Source organism: Sus scrofa, chromosome 18 (genome assembly GCF_000003025.6).
Source record: "Sus scrofa isolate TJ Tabasco breed Duroc chromosome 18, Sscrofa11.1, whole genome shotgun sequence".
NCBI lineage: Eukaryota > Metazoa > Chordata > Mammalia > Artiodactyla > Suidae > Sus > Sus scrofa.
The window spans coordinates 42,399,840-42,421,704 of record NC_010460.4 but is presented as its reverse complement, the minus strand read 5'-3'; the positions used below and the strand labels follow the sequence as shown (position 1 = coordinate 42,421,704).

Sequence of the window (21,865 nt, the reverse complement as noted above, 5' to 3'; positions counted from 1 at the left end):
TTCATACGTTTCAAGCATGTTCCTCATTGCTCACTGAAGCATTTTTATAATGTCTGCTTTGAAATCTGTCATATAATCTGTCAGATGTCTGTTTTGGCATCTCCTGATTGTCTTTCTTCATTTAGAAAGATCTTCCTGGGTCTTGGATGAAATCTGCTTTTTAGCTGGCTTCCTCTGAAACCACTCCAGCAGAGGAAGGCGGGGGGCACTGCCTCAATACTGCTACATGGAGGTAGAAGTTCAAGTTCTCACCCAAGGGAGGGTGCACGTTGTTACTGCTGGACAGAGGTAGGAGGTTCACCTTCCTACCTGGTCTGCACTGATAGAAAGACTGGCTGGGAGGGGTAGGAATGCCTCATTACTGCCCCCTACACAGCCGCCCCTGATACCACAGGGAAGGGTGGCTTTGTTACCACCTGCTAGTGATTAAAATCCTAATCTGCCACTTGGCCTCCTCTGCCACCACTCAGCAGGGACAGGGAAGGGTACCCTGTTACTACCAGATGGGGCTGTAAGTGTAGGCTCCCCTCATGGTCCCCACTGACACACTGCAAGGTGACCCCTACCTGGCCTTTCCTAACACTCCCCTGGTAGTGGTGGGAGGGGATGGGGTCAGGGTACCTTGTTGCAACTCAGCAAGGGTGGAAGTCTAAGCTCCCCTCTTGACCTTTAGCTGGCTTGGGTCAAGGTGGGGTTTCCATAGTTTTTCTCCATGGTGTTTGGCTAGGTAAAAGCACTTGTTCTAAGTTTTCTTTCTTTCTAGATTATCCATATCTCAACTTTTTGGCTAGAGAGCTTTTATTTTTTCGTCTTTCATTTGTGCTCCTGTTCCATGGTGCTTTCAGTTTGCAGCCTTCTTCAGCTACAAGTCTTGAGATGCACAAGGCAAAAGAAAACCCAGGCAATACTGCACAAAACCCAGTCATGCCTCGGGTCCTGAGCTCCTAGCCGGTCTTCATGTTTTACCTATAATGTTCACGGATTTTAGTTGTCCTTAACTAAAGGAATAGGGAAGAATATGTCTGTTCCATCTTCCCAGAAGTCAAAGTCTCCAAATATACTTATTTTATAATCTGTTTTGATCACTGCGACATCCTAAAACCTTGGGGATCTAAATTTCTTTTTTCTGCTCTGATTCACAGTGCATCATTTTCCTGATAACTGTCTTTTCATTTTAGGTGGAAATCCTGAAGACGTGAATTAGGATTGCTTTCTTCAGAAAGGATTTGCATCTGTCTCTGCTGGGAGCCACCAGGCTTACTAATTGGGAACTATTTTAGCTCTCTTCAAGAGTCCTGGTTTCATAAGAGAATTCTCAAGTTCAGTTTTCCTGTCCTGCAACAAGAATGCTCAAGGGTTAGTCATCTAATTCTGGGCTATTACTGGCAAAGACATCAGGGCCACTTGTTTCCCATTGCTGTCCAGGCTTTCAGCTCATACTGTGTGGCTTTTCAGCTCAGTTTGTCTCCTTTCTTCTTGTGGGAGAGGGATTGGTACAATTCGAAGATTGTCCTTATTTCCTTGCAAACCCAGAAATGCTTTTCAAAATCTGTTTGCTATGGTATATCCAGGAGCTGGCTGTATTGTGGTTAGAGGTCCAAAATCATTGGTAGAAATGAAAATTCCTGGAGTTCCTGTTGTGGCTCAGGGTATCACAAAACCAACTAGTATCCATGAGGACGTGAGTTCAATCCCTGGCCTCACTCAGTGGGTTAAGGAGCCAGCATAGCTGTGGGCTGTGGTGCAGGTCGCAAATGCAGCTCAGATCCTGTGTTGCTGTGGCTGTGGCATGAGATGGCAAGCTGTAGCTCTGATTGGACCCCTACTTTGCCTGGGAACTTCCATATGTCGAGGGTGCAACCCTAAAAAAAAAAAGGAAATTTCTTACATAAGACATTTGCCAGTACTACCTTGAAAACAGCTGGAAAACAGCCATGATTAACAGATTTTTGTTAAAAGACCAGGCATGACGTTTTCAGTGTTAATGTTTTAAATTCCTTAATGAAAGTTGTCATTCTACATAGGAGAGATTACTAGAATAATATTCAGTTTTTAAATTTTTAGTATCTATAGCAAAACTGAGCCTTGCTCACTATATCACCATAGCTGGATTCTGCCTCACTCACAAACTTGGTCTTCTTGGGAGGAGTTAAAAACTAGTGAAAACAGGACTGATGGAGGGTATTACTTGAAAACAGTGAGGTGTAACAGCTATAAAACAAGGTCTAACCTGTAGTCTATGGTTCAGCCTTGCTACAAACTGCAGCTGTCCTTTGGTCCTTTTTCCAAGAGTAAAAACCATATTTTTATTTTATGCTCCTATAGCATGTTCTCTTTCATTCTAGTAACTTATTTTGAAGGTCGAGCTCACTGCATTCCACAGAGATCTAAGAGATCTTTTGGATATTCAGGGTTGTTTTATTCATGGCTCTTCTTTCTTCCATTTACTCAGTAAATAAATTGAAGAAGGTAACCATTTCTTGATAATCGAAGAATCAAATTTTAGCTTCCAGGAAACACTCTTTCCTCATAATCTTGACTCTTCCACTTTAAAATCCTATTCAAAGGATGGCTGTGTACAAACCTAACTCTTCAATAAGCACAATTTTTTTTGTTTGTTTGTTTGTTTTTTGCTTTTTAGGGCTGCACCCAAGGCATACGCAAGTTCCCAGGCTAGGGGTCGGACTGAAGCTACAGCCACAGCTGGCCTACATCACAGCCACAGCAATGTGGGATCCAAGCCGTGTCTGCAACCTACACCACAGCTCATGGCAGCACTGGATCCTTAACCCACTGAGCGAGGCCAGGGATCAAACATGCCTCCTCATGGATCCTAGTTGGGTTCGTTAACTGCTGAGCCACAAAGGGAACTCCCCAAAACAATAAAGATGATTATTACTTATTATACACCAAGTTCTGTTCTAAGCCTATACATATATTTACTCCTCAAAATAATCCTAAGACATAGATATTCTGGCTGTCCTTGGCCTGCAGGCACAGTCAAATAACTCTAAGTTTCCCAGCAAGAAAGTGCTGGAACTGACAATCGAGCCTGGGCTGTCTAGGTTCGAGTCTGTGCAATAATCCTTTAGTATAGACTGGATATGGCCAAGACCAGACCCAGTATGTGTGATGGTATGAATCTAACAAAATGAAATGCAGGATTTTAGTAGGGTATACAAGTTAAAGCACAAAAACATTTATTTCTCAGAACAGTATGCCATCTTTTAAATTAAAAAGAAAATGATCAACTGTCTCTACAGTTTGCTTGCTCTTATTAAGCTGATTTTAAAAAGTCCCGGAGCAATTTACCAGCACCGTCATGAAGTTGCAAATCCATCCTTTGTCATACAGCAAAAATACACTTCAGATCAACTCAATAAAATCATTTTCAGGATTCACAGAAGGAGTACTCACATCTACTTGTCATGTATTCCAGTGCCGCCAGGCCCCCTTTTAATTACCTAACTCCTAACCTGGTCTTTTCAGTCTGAAAACAAAGAATCACCCAAGTCAGAGATCCCTTCAGAAGACCGTTGAAAATATATTTAAACAGAGAGCTATCCCAGATCCCTAGTCTCAATGTTAAAAATACATTAGCATATAGAAAAAATATCTGCAGATATATTCCATGAGATTCTAATGAGCTTTTGTTTCCCCCCTTTTGATAATATCTTCAATTTCTTCTGACACCTTTCCTTTGTAGTCATTTGGTTCTATTGCATTTAACTTCTTTTGATACTCCAGTGGCAAACCATTCTCTTTTGCACCCGTGCAAATGATCTAGAATAGTTAAAATAAACAACAAAGAAACCCTGTTTTAGTTAGGAACACAATTTAATTTAGTATACCATAGATTTATTTGTAGTATCAAAGTATGAAATATTAGCTTTCGGATAACTCTATAATAATTGTAGAACAAAACAGAGACTCATTCCTCTCACAACAAGCACGAATGTGCACCGGATCCATCCTTATGGAAGAGCAGCTGTACTCAATAATATGATTTAAAATATTGTTAGAGTGAGGTCTGGAAAGTATTTATATTAAGATGCAAAACTTACTGTACAGCGTTTGCATGATCTTTTAAGAAAAACAAATGGCATTCTTCAAAAATAATTTCAAGTTTACAGGGAGCAATTTTAGTTTAATCCTAGCATCCACACTACCTCTGAATTAGACACAGGGGATAAATGGGAACTGTGTTCCGTGGTACTTTGCAGACCACACCAGGCTAATTCCTCCAGGCTCCATACTAGAAAATTCCAGATTAAGCCCAGGAACTGGGTCACCCTCTCCAGATGTCATGTCCTGACTACACCTGCCAACCTGCCAACAAGTGCCTAAGTTTGGGTGTCTGAAAAGGGTGTCGGGCTCTCCATCCTGAATTCTTTTCCTGTGTTTGCAGAAGTGGTTTCCCTGGTTTTAAAAAGCAGTGTGACTTTTTCCCCACCTCCAGCTAGAACTGGCAAACATTTCAGCAGTAGGAAATACATATTTATATATTAAAAATATATAAATGAATCTTGGTGTTTATGAAATACTGTTTGGGGAAGAAACAAAACAATTACGAAAGTATAGGTATAGAATAAATCTACAAAAAATATACTCATACATGTTTCTACTTTAAGAAAGAAAAGACACGTCTAGAATTATGACTCAAATACATTTCTAAAATGCTTTTTTAAAATAAAGTTTTAGGAAAAAAAAACAAAACCAAAAATCCTCACAAACTTTTGAAATAAGGTTGCACAGTTATCAATAAAGTCAATCATAATTAAAGTCAAATTTTAACTGAAATAAATAAATTAATTAAAGTTTTAGAAACATAGTTCTAGCATTACAGATAAATCTGAACATTTTTGATTTTGCACTTTCAGTAAATATCATGTATTTTGTATTAAAAAAACATTCTGTCTAAAATGAATTGTTCATGAAGAATTTAAAACACACAAAGCCTTTTAAAAACAAGATATTCTTTAGTTTAGCTCAGTAAAAATTACTAAGGAATTACCAAAAGTCTGTGTTAAGTAGTAAGTTAAAAAGGGTACCTTTTTGGATAAGCAATGAGATCCTGCTGTATAGAACTATACGAGTCACTTATGATGGAACATAATGGAGATAATGTCGGGAAAAAACATATATATGTATGTGTGACTGGGTCACTTTGCTGTACAGTAGAAATTGACAAAACATTGTAAATCAACTATAACGGAAAAAATAAAAATCATTCTTAAAAAAAGGGTACCTTTTTATACTGGGGTGATGGGGGGGCACTCTCATAATTTGTCATCTGATAACTTCGACAGGTTATTTCTTTTCCTTTTTGAGCAGAAACATTCACTTCTATCGGGACATACATTCCACTTTTAACCCCTTCTTGCCTGAAACCAGAACAGGCAAATTTTTTAATCAGACTTGACTTCACCAAATTCGTTTACTGGATTAAAAATTTTAACTATATACAGATGTGCTTGCTCCCTGTGTATTTGGGGATAGAGCAGAACGTACTAGAAATACCATATCAAAAGTAAGCTTACCATTTCAATTAGAAAGCTGCAGACTTACTATTCCTGAGGATACTTCTAACAGATCTCTAGAATTAGCCTATCCAAAAACATGCTTCAGTGTCAAGCTTTATAACCCTGACACGCTGCTCTCTAGGCTACAAAAACTGGACCATGTGTCTGACACCAAAAGAATATCCACCCAGAGAAAAGGACAGAGGATGGCTCATTCCCATTTGCAAGTGAGGTAAAGCACAGAGCCTGTCAGAGGCTTGTCTGCTCTTCTCAAATGCTGCTCTTTTCTGCCAGCTTTCTTTATATTAAATGCTCTGTCACACATCCCTGAGTTCTAATTATAAAATGCAACAAAGTGTTTTAAAGTTTTTACAAATTATTATTACTTTTTGACTGAGTCAACTGCCAACTTAAAGAATTATCTTTCGAAAACTGGCTCTAATTAAAAACTGAACTGCTTTTGAAATCAGTAAGAGCATGTAATGATTACAAAAATCTTCAGGCCTTTTCACAATGAAACTACAAAGATATTTTTATTAAAAAACAAGTAGAGGAGTTCCTGTCATGGCTCAATGGTTAACGAATCCGACTAGGAACCATGAGGTTGCAGGTTCGATCCCTGGCCTTGCTCAGTGGGTTAAGGATCCGGTGTTGCCATGAGCTGTGGTGTAGGTTGCAGACGCGGCTTGGATCCCGCGTTGCTGTGGCTCTAGTGTAGGCTTGGCAGTTACAGCTCTGATTAGACCCCTAGCCTGGGAAACTCCATATGCCGTGGGAGCAGCCCTAGAAAAGGCAAAAAGACAAAAAAATAAATAAATAAAAAATAAAAAACAAGTAGAATGGGAAATAAGGACTTCCATCTACAATAGAAGAGATTACCAACAACTCCTCAAAACTCAATCAGAAAGTGTGCCCCTTCTAGGCCTTTTTTTAAGGAAAAGAACACTACACCTTTTAGATTAACCCTGAACACGTCCGTAGTACATGATTTTGCAAAACTAACACATATATACATATCCTCGCATATCATCCACTTTTTAAATTAGTAATTATTAAACTTATAATTAGAAGCCACCTACTCATCCAGAGAACTTAAATTGCTTTTGTTCATTTTCCATACTACTCCCCATACTTCATCGCCAGGACTTTCAAAAATGGTGGCTATACCTCCATGCCAAGTTTCACTTGTTTTGCCTTGGGAATTGCCAAAGTCAAGCTTAAAATCCTACAAAGGAAAATCAAAGTCATATGATCAATATCCACTTGAACCAAACTTTCCCTCATCAAAATTAAAAAAAAAAAAAAAGATTTACCTTGGACTCCATGCAATTAAAACACAAATTCTGAGTTCCTTCCATGCATAAGATGCTGTGGAAAATGCAAAGATCAACAAAGAAGCAGGAGTTCCCATTGTGGTGCAGTGGAAACAAATCCAACTAAGAACCACGAGGTTGCAGGTTTGATCTCTGGCCTCGCTCGGTGGGTTAAGGATCCGGTGTTGCCATGAGCTGTGGTGTAGGTTGCAGACATGGCTTGGATCCCACGTGGCTGTGGTGTAGGCTGGTAGCTGTAGCTCTGATTAGACCCCTAGCCTGGAAACCTCCATAAGCTGAGGGTGCAGCCCTAAAAAAAAAAAAAAAAAAAAAAAAGGCAAAAACAAAGAAGCATCTAGATCTCAAGGACTATATTTTTTACTATCTTTCATTAAAAATAAAATATAAAATATATACTGAAATTGTACATATATCTTACCATAAACAAAAGGTTTAAGGGGGAAAATAAACCCCATAATCCTGATGCCTTAACACAATTATTTTATTTTGAAAATGACTTCCTAGTTTATTTACATACACAGATTTTAACACAGTGGCAATTGCTGTGTACCTGTTGTTGAAGCCGGGTGATGGCTACAAAAAAGTTGTAACATTCTTTCTACTTTTACATATGTAAGAGTATCCCACTAGCATACACTACCACGTTTACCCTAAGGAAGCTGGTATTTGAAAGTGGTTTGTATACTTATGAACTTAATCTAATATTCATGAATTATACTAATACATCTATAACAATCAAGAACAGTTAACACTTACTGGAAAATTACTGGGTTCTCTACACTGTGCTATGAGATTTACATGGAGTCTCATTTTTATCCTGTCAATACCTTATTAGACCCATATAACAGCAAAAAAGAAATGGCTTAAAAAGATTAAGCAAAGATCTTACAACTAATAAGTAATGGAGTCAAGGTTTCGAGTTTAGTTTCTTCTCTCACAGAGGTGGGTAATCAAAGGACCGAGCCAGGAAGATTAAAAATCCTTACTTGGCTCTTTGCTCTAGGAAGATTTCTTTCCATCTTTCCAGAGCTTTGTTTCCTTAATGATAAAATAGAAGTGGCTGGACTAGATAATAAATATAAGGTTTCCATTTTATCTCTGTCACCTTTTATTTTCTTAAAAACTTGTCAGACAGTTCACGAAAAAAGGTTGGTCTGAGTGACCAGAAGCCTTCAACTGGCATATTGGATGCTCCCACCTCCCTTCTGGGTTCAAAGTGTTTAGAACATGGTAAGTTCTTAATAAATGTTCACAAATATTTTTTGCTGCTCACTTGGACAGATAAAACAAGCATCTCGAACTCAGCACAGCTGACCCTTGAACAATAGGAGTTTGAACTACACAGGTCCTCTTATATGTGAATTTTTTCAGTAAACATAGCATCTATATTTTCATTTTAGAGAGCATTAAATTAACTAAGTATGGGGTAAGTTTGTGCTTGAGTAGAGATGGAAACAGAGAATATGTGGAATCAAATGAATGAGGGTTTGAGTCCTGATTCTATCCAAACTTTTTCAGCTTCCTGACCTTGGGTGAGTCATTGATCAGTCCTTTCGTTTTTGAGTTTTCACGGATTTTTGGCTGGGCAGAGGGTCGGCACCACCAACCCTGGCGTTGTTCATGGGCCAACTACATGTTGAAAATGAGCTTGATTCTCCCTCCCAACTTAATTATCTTCTTTTTACAAACATCACCATCATCCACTCGGAGGCACCGACAACCTCAGTCAACCCCATTATCTCCTCTTTCGCAACCACCAAGGTCTAACGCGTTCTCTCCTAAATATCCCCCAAACCCACCTACCCTCCACTGCTACCCCTCATGGTGCCATGATCTTCAATATGGACTACTTACAAAAGCTTCCTAAGTGGGCTCCCCCCACCCCACTGTTGCCCCCACCCTTCCAATCCATTTTCCATAGCAACCAGAAGGTGCTTTCAGAGATGTGCATCTGAGGTTTCCTTTGGTTAAGTTTCGCCGAGATTGTCCCACTGCTCTCAAGATAAAGACCCAAGTCTTCTTTGGCCTCTGGGGTCCTGTACCATGTGGCCCTCCCAACCGCTCTAGTCTTCATGCTACAGCCTCCTCACATACTAAATTCCAGCCACACGAGCCAGAAGATGCAGGTGTCTCTTTCCTGAGGTCTAGGGCACCTGCTCTTCCTTCTGTTTGCTATCCCCTCCGCAATCATTCAGGTCTCAGCTCAAAGGTCGTTTTCAGGAACAGCTTTACTGAGCAGTCCCGTCCCCAAGTCATATGCTCCCATATGTATGCCCTCTTAAAAAAAAAGAAAGAAAGAAAGAAAAAAAAATGACTTCACTTTTTTAGAGCAGTTTTAGGTTCAGGGCAAAATGGAGAGGAAGATACAGCAGGTCTCCTTTTAAGGCTGACCGTACCTGTCACTGAATGATCACTTGCTTGCTAGCTCTTTGCCCCGCCCCTATGATAAACATCTGAACTTCTTTTTCTGCATTTGGGGAACTTCCTACCTTATAAGTTTGGGGGTTAGAGAATGCCAGAGCCTGACTCCCATTTTTGAAGTTTCAAAAGCCAGAAGTTGGTTCTTCCAGCTTTGCTGGAAGTCAGGGCCAAGACTTAGCCAATCAGGACGCCCACCTAGGGCTTTGAGTGTGAAGCTGGCGACCTGGACAGCAGTAACTTCACTCTGGTGGTTTCAGGAACTGTGAGGTGTAGTGACAGTGGCAGACAGGGTCCCAAGCAAGTGATGGAAGACGCAGTGTCCATGGCTACCAAGGTCAGCGGCCACACAACAGTGGCCTTCTGGGCTGGTTCTGTCTGTGATACTGGCTCTATTACAGGCTCGCTTTATGCCTGCCTATTTTGTCAGCTTTGTGATCCTATCTTCCTGGTCATTCTGTGAGCTGTACAACGGCCTTACAACATATGCTTTTTCTGCTTAAATCAGCCACTCTGTTCCTTCCAGCTAAGAACCCTGACAACCATAGCAGAGGCCATATTTATCCCACTCGACAATGTCAAAAGGCTTTGTAGGCAATTTGTTTGCATGTCTCTCCTATAGACTGGAAGGTCCTGAAAGCAGCCAACTTTACTTAATCACCTTCCTATCTCCAGGTAAGTGCTGGGAGAATAAACACTAAGTGAATGGATGGACTGTGCTGATAGCACTGATTCTTACCAAGGCTCACCCAACCACGTGACTTAACTGAGCACAGCCCTTACTACGAATAAGACGCTGCTCCAGCTTTCAGAACTTCTCAGACCGGGAGCAGGCAAGTGGATTTTTACAAAACCAGGTGACAAGTCCTGGAGCAAAGGCAGGTAAAGAACAGAAAACAAGAGATTCCCTGACCTGAGTCAGAGAAGGCTTCTTAGAAGGACCAACCAAATGGATTTGGTGATGATGCCAGGTCAGTGGCCAAGAGAGAGGAGGCGGGATCTGGGGAGAACTAGCAACTAGTGGGAATAACAGGAGCAGGAGCTCAGGGCAGGCTAGGAGGCGCAGGTGCAGAGTAGCAGAGCTCAGCAGGGTCAAGCATAGGGCCATAGGGCCGAAGGCGAGGGGGGGCCGGCCTGGGTTGTGCAGGGAGCAAGGTGCTCTTAGCAAGAAGAGCAGCATTCCTGGCCTAGGCCTGCATTCCTAGGAGGCCTTGAGAGAGCATCTGCTCAAATTTTGGCTCCCTCGACTGCAGAGGGGCACAGGACGTTGCAGGGGCTGGGCAGGAAGCACTGACTGACCTGCAAACGGGCCACACAATAGAACTCGGCGGAGGGGTTTCGGAGGTGAATCCGCTCCATCAGCAGATTGCTGCCATAGGCGAAGTAGAGAAAACTCTCCTCTTCCTGGCCTCCGCGGTCCTCGCCGCCGGAGTTTGCCATGTCCCACCAGACGCCTGCACGGACCTGGGTCGGCAGCGGGAATGTGTGGAGAGAACTACGAGCACAGCTCGGTGGCCGATGACCCCAGTCCAAGGACCGCGCCGGCTCGCCGCAGCCAGAGGTTAAGGGAAAGGCGGGAAGCGGGGGTCGGGCAAGTCGCCTGAGAGCACCCTTCTGATTGGCTTCCAATACGCAACGCTGTGAGCCGATCCCTCTGATTGGCTAGCCCGCCTCCTCTACGCTCTCGAGGGGATTCTGTAAGGTTCTGCGCTGAGACTAGCCGGAGCTGATTCTTCACCCGATACCCTCCCCTGTTGTCCCGCCCCCGTGCTCAAGGCTCCCTCTCTGATTGGCAAGTGGGCGGGCACTACGCGGGGGCGGGTCAGGTCCTGTGAGCTCCGTTTGCGGGGGCGTGGCGCGCGGGTCCCAGCCAGGTTTTCTCAGTGTTCGGCTGTCCTAGTGTGGTTTTCGACAGATGTGAAACTAAACGCCGGCTCTGGCAAACGCAGGTCCTTCACTCTGCAGTTTGCTTCTATCCCGCCCTCCAGGTTTGGAGGAGTCAGGACCGGCGTGTTCACCGCAGACGCTGGTTCTTGCACCCCCAGGCCTTATCCTCTCCCTGATACTTTTTCTGAGGACCTCAGGCTTCCTGGAAAATCTCCTCTGAGTGTCAGGGGCTCCCTTCTTTGATGGAACCAGCATGCCAGCTTCAAATCCTGGAGCTGCTGTTTGTTGGACATGTAACCTCAGACACATCTCAAGTCCCCGGTTCCTCCTTTTATTTTATTTTATCATTATTATTATTATTATTTATTTAATTTTTTTTTTTTTTTTTTTTTTTTTTTTTTTTTGCCTTTTCTAGGGCCCCTCCCGCGGCATATGGAGTTCCCAGGCTAGGTGTTCTGCAACCTACACCACAGCTCACGGCAACGCTGGATGGTTAACCCACTGAGCAAGTCCAGGGATGGAACCCACAAGCTCATGGGTCCTAGTCGGATTCGTTAACCACTGCGCCACGATAGGAACTCCCCCATTTCCTCCTTTTAAAAGAAAGATCATGTTATAATCACAAGTTATATAACATAAAGTATGATCCCATGTCTCATATGGGATCGTATATGGGCTGTTATAAATATTTTTGAGTACTTTTGTTAATGTTACTAGGTGCAAAAGCTCCAGTGTAAAAATATAGAAATTAATAACAATGACATTAAAAGCCTGTATTGTTAACTTTGAGATGGAAATATTAATATGAACTCAGGGCCTAGAAGCATTAACTATCCTTGGCACCCAGACTTTGATCTCTAAATACTACTTCCCACTAAAAGGTACCCAGGGCCCTTGGAGAAATGGCTGATGCCAGGTCAAGAGCTGGGAAATAATAGAAACACTTGGAACATCTTGTAAAGGAAAGTCAGGAGGTATTAAAAAATGAGGTCATGGAGGTCCCGTCGTGGCACAGCGGAAACGAATCCAACTAGGAACCATGAGGTTGTGGGTTCCATTCCTGGCCTTGCTCAGTGGGTTGAGTATCTGGCATTGCCGTGAGCTGTGGTGTAGGTCACAGACGCGGCTCGGATCTGGCATTGCTGTGGCTCTGGGGAAGGCTGGCAGCTACAGCTCCGATTGCTCCTCCATATGCCCCAAGTGCGGCCCTAAATATACAAACAACAACAACAAAAATGAGGTCCTTTAGGAGATGGAAGCCAGCTTGGAACAATGCCCCCTGGCCAAAGTTAGAACAATTTTAAGCATCAAAAATAAGAATTGCAATTGGTTAACAATGTCAAACATATAAAGGTCATTTCTCCCGAAGAGTAAACCAAATCTAAAAAAAAACAGCAGCTCAAAAAAAAAAAAAACCTCCTTCATAGTACTGGTATAACTATTACACCAACTCTTTCCTCTGAAAAGTGGTAATTTAAGAAAACATTTATTCTGTTTTTCTAGTTGCAGGTGTATTTCAGGGTAACCAACTGTCCCCCGTTGATGAGCAAAGAGTTCTCTTTACAGAAGTATGCCAGCTAAATAATGTAAAATGAATGATGGAATTAGAAATTCACCACTTTGCAGTCCCTAATGAAATTATTGGTTCATGCTGGGATCATCAATGAAACCAACTGGTAAAAGTGTGCCAGGGAACCAGACATTCAGATAGAGCCAAATGACCCTCACTCCCACCCCAGGGATTACTTGCCAGTAATCAGGGGAAAAACCATAATGACTATGGAGAAATCTGGCCCCTCCCACCCTAACCTCAGTTGATTTTATCATCACTAAAATTGGACCAACCTGACATTGTGTGTCTCCTGATGTGATATAATATGAAGCACCAGCATTATTTGTGAAATATTGTTTCCAAAAATCTTTAACCTCAGTATAATCGAGCAGGAACTACAAGGATAGAAGGAAACCATCAGAAAAATCCAGAACAAATGGTGAGACAGACTGTAAAACAAATGGCTCAGTCTCAAATTAACTCAGTGTTATAAAAAAAAAAAAGAAGAAGAAGAAAAGTATTGAGGGAGGGCTGTTTTAGATTAAAAGAAACCTAAGAAACATAACTGCCAATACAATGGCTTGTCCTTGGTTCTGGTTTAATAAACCAGATACAAAAGGGATTTTTGTGGACAATTGGAGAAATTTGAATACAGACTAGGGCATTAGATGATATTAGACAATTGTTTTTCTTTTAGGGATGATAATGGCATTGTGCTTATGTAGAAAAATAAATGCACATATTGGCATATTTAGGAGTAAAATGTTTTCTATCTACATTTTTTAATTATTCAATAAATCAAACTATGGAAAGTGTTAAATGTTAAACTATATGGATGCTTATTCTCTTTTTTCTATATATTTGAACATTTTCATGCTAAAAAGTCAAAAAAGAAAAAAGGTGATATATGTAAAGTGCTTGACGTAATGAACACTCAACAAGCAATAATTGCGTTGTTATATAATCTGCAAATAAGAAGGTTCACACCCTCTTCTGCCCCCTAAACATTAAGGCAGAACTTAACATACATATTTGGTCATTTCAGTAAGCAAGTTGCTTTTCTTGGCAAGCAGTGTTTGATTGCACTATGAATTCCCAAGGTCTCTGCTTCAGAGCACTACCATTTAAAACATCCTTCTGTGTTTTCCGCTGCTTTTAGACATTTAAAATGTATTTATTAATTAATTAATTATTTTAAGGTATTTGACTTCTTTTCCTATACCTCTCACTAATTGTTTATTTTACAGTGACTGATTTTTCTCAACACCATTTTGTGAACATTTTCTGAAGCACTGATGTTTCCTCAGACACCGAAAATCTTGTCCAAAGGAAGCATTTTATTTAGCTTCCCCAAGCAGATTGCCACGTACTGACCCCTGTTGGCCAACAAGAGGCAGTAGATAGCAAGGGGTTTTATTTTTTCAAACTTAACCAAAGCACGGTTAATATTAGTTAACATTCATTCACTGAGCAATTTTTTTTTTTTCTTTTTGGGCTGCACACACAGCATATGGAGGTTCCCGGGCCAGGGACAGAATCTGAGCTGGAGCTGCAACCTACACTACAGCTATAGCAATGCCAGATCCTTAACCCACTGTGCTGGGCCAGGGATTAAATCTGTGCCTCCACAGAGAAAAGCCAGAGCATTAACACAAGGGCACCACAGCGGGAACTCCAACATTCACTGAGCACTTATTAAATACCAGAAGCTAAACTCTTACATATGTTAGCCCATTTAATCCCCAAAATAGCCCTATGGGTGCAGTAGGTTGACTAATTTGCCCCAGATGTAGTCAGCAATGACTGCAGGGGAGACTAACAGCCAAACAATCTGAATTCCAGGGTCATTACTGGGTGCTGCTTCCCTAGTTTCTCAGCTTGTAAAGCCCTCGTGGTCTAGACATAACTGGTTATTAATAAACTTCTTTCAAGTAAGATTGCTATCTTATCTACAAGAATATTATGCAATAATAATTCTAGCTTTCAAACACTTGCTAATAAAGATAATGGTGTCAGATATCCTCTAAACGCTATCTTTTTTTTGTTTGTTTGTTTTTTCTAGGGCCACACCCATGGCATAGGGAGGTTCCCAGGCTAGGTGTCTAATCAGAGCTGTAGCCACCGGCCTACGCCACAGCCACAGCAATGCTGGATCTGAGCTGCGTCTGCAACCTACACCACAGCTCACGGCAACGCTGGATACTTAACCCATTGAGTGAGGCCAGGGATCGAACCCACAACCTCATGGTTCCTAGTCGGATTCATTAACCTCTGAACCACGATGGGAACTCCTAAATACCATCTTTTAATCCAGTGGTCTTTAAAAGTTTTTGGTTATATTCATTAAAACTTTTGAGCACTCATGCACTAAATACAGTAATATATATCACACTATGTATATAATTTACATGTGCTATACCCACAAAATAGAAATTTTAAAAGTAACTATTTCAACTGTCAGTCAATGCAAAACATATCTAGGGCAAAGTTAATTATAAGCAATAGTGGATAAAAACCTGTATTTCAGATACACCTGCTGTAAATTTCCATTTTCTAGGTGACCTTGTCAAATCTTATTTGACAAAACTTATCATCAGTATTTTTTATTTACTGATGATAAGTTTTGTCAAATAAGATCCGAGTTGCGTCGGCAGCATACACCACAGCTCCTGGCAACACCAGATACTTAATCCACTGAGCAGGGCCGGAGATCGAACCTTGTCCTCGGGGATACTAGTTGGGTTCGTTTCCACTAAGCCATGACGGGAACTCCTGACTTTTTTTGATGGGATAATTCTGGATACTGAGTGGAGAATCACTTCCAAGAGGATGCAAATAATGTTAAGAGATAAATAAAGAGGCTATTTCAGACATTTTGACAAGAGTGGATGGTGGCTTTGGACTGGGTAGTAGGAATGAAGGGAGAGAGGACTGATTCGGGGCTTTTTTTTATGGCGGAGAAGACTAGACTGGCTGAGGGACTGGAGGTGTGACTCCACACTCACCAAACAATTTTCCAGTTGTAATTTGCCTTTTTAGTAGATTTTCCTCCGGGGAAGGAAGCACTGATCTGGGAACACAGGGAGCTGATTTTCCTGCTAATTCTAGTTTTTTTCCCTGAGAATTTGAACTCGTGTCTGAAAGGGTTAGGTTACTCTCTGGAGGCCTAGACCATAGCTTGTAACATTCTGAGCTGGTCTCAGCCACATTTCCATGGAAGGGATGAGGAGAGAAGGAAGGTGATGGGAGTGACAGAGAAGAAAGCAGATCATAGCCTACGGGGAGAAGGGACATAAAAAATCTGAACACTGGAGTTTCCATCAAAAATGAACCCGACCAATATCCATGAGGATGCAGGTTCGAACTCTGGTCTCACTCAGTGGGTGAAGGATCTGGCATTGCCATGAGCTGTGATGTGGGTCACAGGTGCGGCTCAGATCCTGAGTTGCTGTGGCTGTGGCCGGCAGCTGTAGCTCCGATTCAACCCCTGGCCCAGGAACTTCCATATGCCATTGGGTGCAGCCCTAAAAAGATTAAAAGCGGAAAAAAAAAAAAAAAAAAAAAAGAATCTGGCTCCTGAGCTCATTCAAGCACCTGGCTCTAGCTATTACCAAGATCCACCTGAGTTTCTCACTTCAGTTTTCACATGGTAACCTAATATGCTTTGTGGTATAAACCACTCTGGTAGTGAAATTAAAAAAAAATTTTTTTTAGATGTGTGTAGTTTATGTGGAAATCAGCATATTTAATCCCTCAACAATATTTTATTTCATTTATTTTTTATGGCCACACTCAAGGCATATGGAAGTTCCTGGGCCAGGGACTGAATCCAAGTCGCAGCTGTAGCAACGCCGGATCCTTTAACTCACTGCGTAGGGCCAGGGATTGAACCTGCACCTCGGCAGCCATCCAAGCTGCTGCAGTCAGATTCTTTTTTTTTTTCAATTAATCAATTTTTTATTTATTGAAATATGGTTGATTTACAATTTTATTCATTTCAAAGGTACAACATAGTGATTCAGTATTTTTATTTTATCATTTTTTAAAATGTGCAGTCAGGTTCTTAACCCACTGTGCCACAGCGGGAACTCCCCACAATATTTTAGAGCGCGTCCTGAGGACTTCTAGATCCTAACTTTAATTAAAATATATATAGTAAGGAAATTACTGCATTAAATAAATATGTATTGCTGACCTATCCCATAGAGAAGTCATTCATTTTATGTGGTTCCAGGTTACACCAGCAGTATGAAATGAATAGGAACCCGCAACGACTTGCAAGGATGTTGATGAGCAGTTACTGAGAACTGTTTGCTGTCTAACACCTAAAATGAGTTCCCGAGGATTCTCCTCCACTCTCCTTCAAACCCCACATCCCATCAGTCAGTAGGACCCGCTGCTGCCCGCGTTTCCTCTTTTCTCGGCTTTTCCACCCTCCCACCCTCTCCATCAGCACACACCCAGATTATGGCCACAGCTGCCTGGCTGGTTTCCCTGACTCTGCTCTTCCGTGGAGGTGGGAGAAGGGTGCGAATCCCATGAGGACAGCACAGAAGTGGGTTTGGGGAGCCGTGGGTGAGCAGTTCAGTTTCAACAGAGCACTGGATTTATATCAGGAAGTGGGAGACGAGTCTGGAAGGAGATTAGCATGGTTGATGGGAGGGCCTTGAATTTTGCACTCAAAAGTTCAGCTTATTTAGGGGTCAAAGGGGAGACATTTTTTTTTACTTTTGAGCAGAGAGAGGCTCCCCCGCACCTTTGGAAACTCGTTCGTGTGGCTGCGTGGAGGATGGCCCGGCTGGGGGTGGGGGGTGGGGAGACGATTGCTGAGTGCTGGATACAAGTTCACTGCAACAAGCAAGGCCACGGAAGCCTGAGCCGGGGGAGTAATTATGGAAGGGAAATGAACGGATGCATTGTTTTTTTTTTTTTATTGTATCACTCCTTTGTGTAAAAACACGTAGAGGCGGCCTGTTGTGTATCACTTTATCAACTTCAAGCTCTGGTACAAGCCTCTTTTATCTGATTCCATTCTGTCTGACTGGTCTGATTTCTCAGCTGATAGTAAACCCAGTGGAGGCAGGGGCCACACCTTGTATTTCTGCATCCCTACAGTGCCTGCCACAGCAGAGATGAATAACAAATACTTGCTGACGAATGGAACCAGAGTTAAAATCTCCCCTACCCTTTGCACGGGCTCCCAAACTTTTTTTTTCTATGATTTTTTTCCCCCAGATTTCTTTGATGGCTTGAGGTGCTTCAGCTCTGAGTTAAGGTTTTAAAATGTATACTAATGCTTTAACATATGGGATCCTGCATACATTTTATTAGCCATAGTGGTATTTATATCTCCTCCCTGCTTATGTCTGGCACTTGACAGGGAAGCAAGTCAGAATATGTTAAATCCCAAACTGATTTACGGAGGAAAAAAAAAGAATAGGAAAATTCCGGGAGGCAGTAATTTGACAGATAACCTGTATTCTTGTTTTGAGATAAACTCTGAAAAGTAGTTCCAGTAACGTTTATTATTTAGGGTTTGAGAGGATGGTCTCCTTTGCTGTCTCTGATCTATGTTTATATCTATAACTCTGCACCTTGGAAAGGCAGCCGCCAAACTGTTAACAGTGCTTACCTGTTGGAAGGGAAATGGAATTAGAAGGGGAGCAAGTAGAATACAAAAGTTTTCATCTTGGAGTTCCTGTCATGGTTCAGTGGAAACGAATCTGACTAGGATCCATAAGGACGCAGGTTCAATCCCTGGCCTCGCTCAGTGGATTAATGATCCCGGCGTTGCCATGAGCTATGATGTAGGTCACAGACAGAGCTCGGATCTGGTGTTGCTGTGGCTGTGGCGTAGGCCAGTGGCTACAGCTCCGATTAGACCCCTAGTCCGGGAACTTCCACATGCCGAGGGTGCAGCCCTCAAAAGACAAACAAAAACCCCTTTCATCTTTTCATTTTTGTTCTTTTCTATTTTTTTGGCATGTTTGAGCCTGTATTCTTGTAAAACTTATTATTTAAAAATACATAAGTTATTAAATTCATATCTTAGAGAATTTTAGGTCAATATCTAGAGATCTAATGTTATAAGGATAAAAAAATGGTGATGACTAAATAAAATGTCTAAAGAGAAAATTGCAGCACCTGCATTTCTATGTAGATCTATCTCTTGACACACCAATCAGATCATTAGGCCAGATCAAGTCAGCCTTGCTCTGAGGATGGATACGCTCTCATCCCGTGGAGCCCAAAGCTGTACCATCTCACAGCGCCTGTCTGGATGGTCCCTCTTTGCCCTTTGAGATGTCAGAGGACACAAGAACCAGAATACTTCCCCCATCTGGTTTCGAAAAAGGTCACATGTATGTTTTAGACAATGATTTGTTGGCTCCTACTGCCAAGCTTAAATCACTTCCAGAAGTTCCTGGAAATACAGCAGTTCAGCTCTCTCCCTGTTATTTACGATAGGTTCATTAGATTCAAGACTGACTACTGCTAAAGTCAGACAAACTGCATGGTAATATATTGATTTCCTCAGCGTATATGTCCACGCTATTGTAACATCTTAATTTCAGCTGAAATTAAAATGTTAAAAAAATGTTTGCTGGAGTTCCTGTCATGGCTCGGTGGTTAACAAATCCGACTAGGAACCATGAGGTTGTGGGTTCAATCCCTGGCCTCGCTCAGTGGGTTAAGGATCCGGCGTTGCCATGAGCTGTGGTGTAGGTCACAGATACAGCTTGGATCCCGCATTGCTGTGGCTGTGGTGTAGGCCGGAAGCTACAGCTCCGATTCGACCCCTAGCCTGGGAACCTCCATATGCCTCGGGTGCAGCCCAAAAAAGCAAAAATAATAAATAAAATTAAATTTAAAAATGTTTGCTGCATGTTTTTACTGTTACTAATGGGAGTAATATAAATAATTAAGTAATTTTACATATTAGAATGTAGATTTACTTAAATGAAAATCCCCGTTTCCCTTGGTGATAGACCCATTCTTTTCTTCCCAGAAAGAAATGAAAACGCAGTAAATTCTTAATAGCCTGTATAGTCATTAGAAGAAAGCCAAGATTCTCTTAATGCCCCCCTAAGAAGAATGGCTTTGGAATGAGGCCTAGCTTAAGCATTTGGAATCATCTTTGGAAAGTGAGAACTATGCCTGGGTTCTCTGCTCAATTAATGTTTTCGGTCAATTCACCCATATTTAATCATTAAGTAACTCTTCGCAGAGACCTGTACTCAAATGCAGCTGGTTTACTTGACTCTAATACAACTCTGGATGTTTCAGAATCTTTCCAGAAAAGCTGATCTAGTGCTGGTGTCAACCTTTTTTCTTCTTCATTATTTTCTGCTTTCACATGGGTACCACATCCCAATAATAGAGCTCCCAAAAGGCTTCTCTACTTATTGTCCTTGTTAAATGCTTACTGGCTGAGAAGACAACAGAAACTCTATACAGCTGAGTAACAGAAACTCAACTGGCTCACTGAAAATGAATGGTATTCATGGGAGAGATAGGTATGTTTTGTGCAGAGAGAAGAAACTTGCTTCAGTAAGTCATTCTCTCAGCTTCCTGTGGGTAGTGCATTTTATACGCATCTTTTTCCGATGCATTAAAATGACGTCTCAAGCTAGCTAAATCATGTGATTTGACGGGCCTGAGGATGCCACAAAATTATAGAGGCAAAATTATATTTTCATGACCCAACAATTCCACTCCTGGGTATATACTCAAATGAATTGAAAATGGGGACTCAAATACTTCTGCATGAGTGTTCACAGCAAGACTATTCACAGTAGCCAAAAGGTAGAAACCAAAGACCATCAAGGGGTAAGTGGATCAACACATGGTTGTGTATCTGTGTGATAGGAAATCATTTAGGCATAAAAAGCAATGATGTAGATGCTACATCCACATGCTACAGTGTGTATAAACCTTATCCTTATGGTAACTGAAAGAAGCAAGATACAAAAGGTCACATATTGTATGATTCCATTTACATACAGTAGCCAGAATAGGTAGGCCCACAGAAAGAGAAAGCTGATTGGTAGGTACCACAGGCTGGAGGGAGTGGGGGATGGGGAGACTATTGATAGGTATGAGGTTTTATGTTCGAACTGTCTTAGAACTAGAAAGAAGTGGTGGTTGCACAACATTGTGAATGCATTACATGCCACAAAAATGTTCCTTTTAAAATGGTTAATTTTATGTTATGTGAATTTCACTCAATAAAAAATGGAAAAACAAAACCCCTTTATATCCAAGGATTCCTGATGAGTGATTGTGAGAGGTAACAGTAGAACGTTGGTAGGTAAGTTGGACATCAAGTTCCTTTGATTTGAAGTAGGGGTGAGGCGTTTTAAAGGGTTTGACGTGGCTCCCTAACAGGTCACTCCGTTCCCTTACACACTGCACTCCAGGAATGCAAGACCCACGCTGTTTTGGAAGGGACGGTGCCAGAATCTTTGCCCCTGGTAGGTACCCTGAGGATGTGGTAGGAAGGGAAAGTCAGTGATGACGGATGTGCTGCCCCATCCTTAGAGCATCCTTCTTATCAGGTCCAGTGCTCCATTAATAGTAGGGAGTGATCCAGAATAACAATTGTACTTGAAGAGCAATATTTCCCAAAGTATGTCCCATAGGACATTGCCCACACCAGGTGGCCCTCCATTCAAAAACAGCTTCTGAGGTCAAAGTTGCTGCGAACCACTCTATTCCGTGTTTCTTCTTGGAGATCCATGATGTCCACTACCAGACAAAGAAACCTCGAGAGCTCTGTTTATTCCTGACTTTCCCAAACCAGTTTGGTCGCAGAACTCCTTTGATGTGGAAAGCATAGCACTGAGAGTGTGGGAAATGCTGCTCGGTGCTAATGGTCTGGACTTGATTTGTTTAGAATGATGAAACATATTAAATAGAAATCTAAATTATCCATAAAATTGAAGACAAGCAAAGGTGTATCAGCTCAAAAGGGATGATTCTAGGTCTCTGTACTGCTCTGGTTTACCATTGCCTGGCTTAGTGGCCTTTTCTCATGGGATTGACCCATCGAAATATTGTATGGCTTTGCTGGTTAAATACCTGATACTCAGTTTGAAAGTTCAGAGTTATGTATAAAAATACTCAGCAACCATTAACCTCTATTACATGCG

The 21,865-nt window shown here is 41.7% G+C and overlaps 1 protein-coding gene across 3 annotated transcripts; it reads right to left on the bottom strand.

The window, feature by feature from the left end:
• On the bottom strand, nt 3,171–10,971 carry GGCT (gamma-glutamylcyclotransferase). Of its 3 annotated transcripts, XM_005658559.2 has the most exons (5): nt 10,574–10,703; nt 6,836–6,890; nt 6,602–6,747; nt 5,249–5,384; nt 3,173–3,783 (listed from the first exon to the last, which is right to left on the bottom strand). In XM_005658559.2, the coding sequence occupies exons 2-5, from the start codon at nt 6,878–6,880 to the stop codon at nt 3,640–3,642; spliced, it is 471 nt and encodes a 156-aa protein (XP_005658616.1). In that variant the 5' UTR covers nt 6,881–6,890; nt 10,574–10,703; the 3' UTR covers nt 3,173–3,639. The 3 variants fall into 3 exon arrangements, with proteins under 3 accessions (XP_003361422.1, XP_005658616.1, XP_003361425.1); XM_003361374.3 differs by lacking the exon at nt 6,836–6,890 and having other exon boundaries at nt 3,171–3,783; nt 10,574–10,961; XM_003361377.3 differs by lacking the exons at nt 5,249–5,384; nt 6,836–6,890 and having other exon boundaries at nt 10,574–10,971.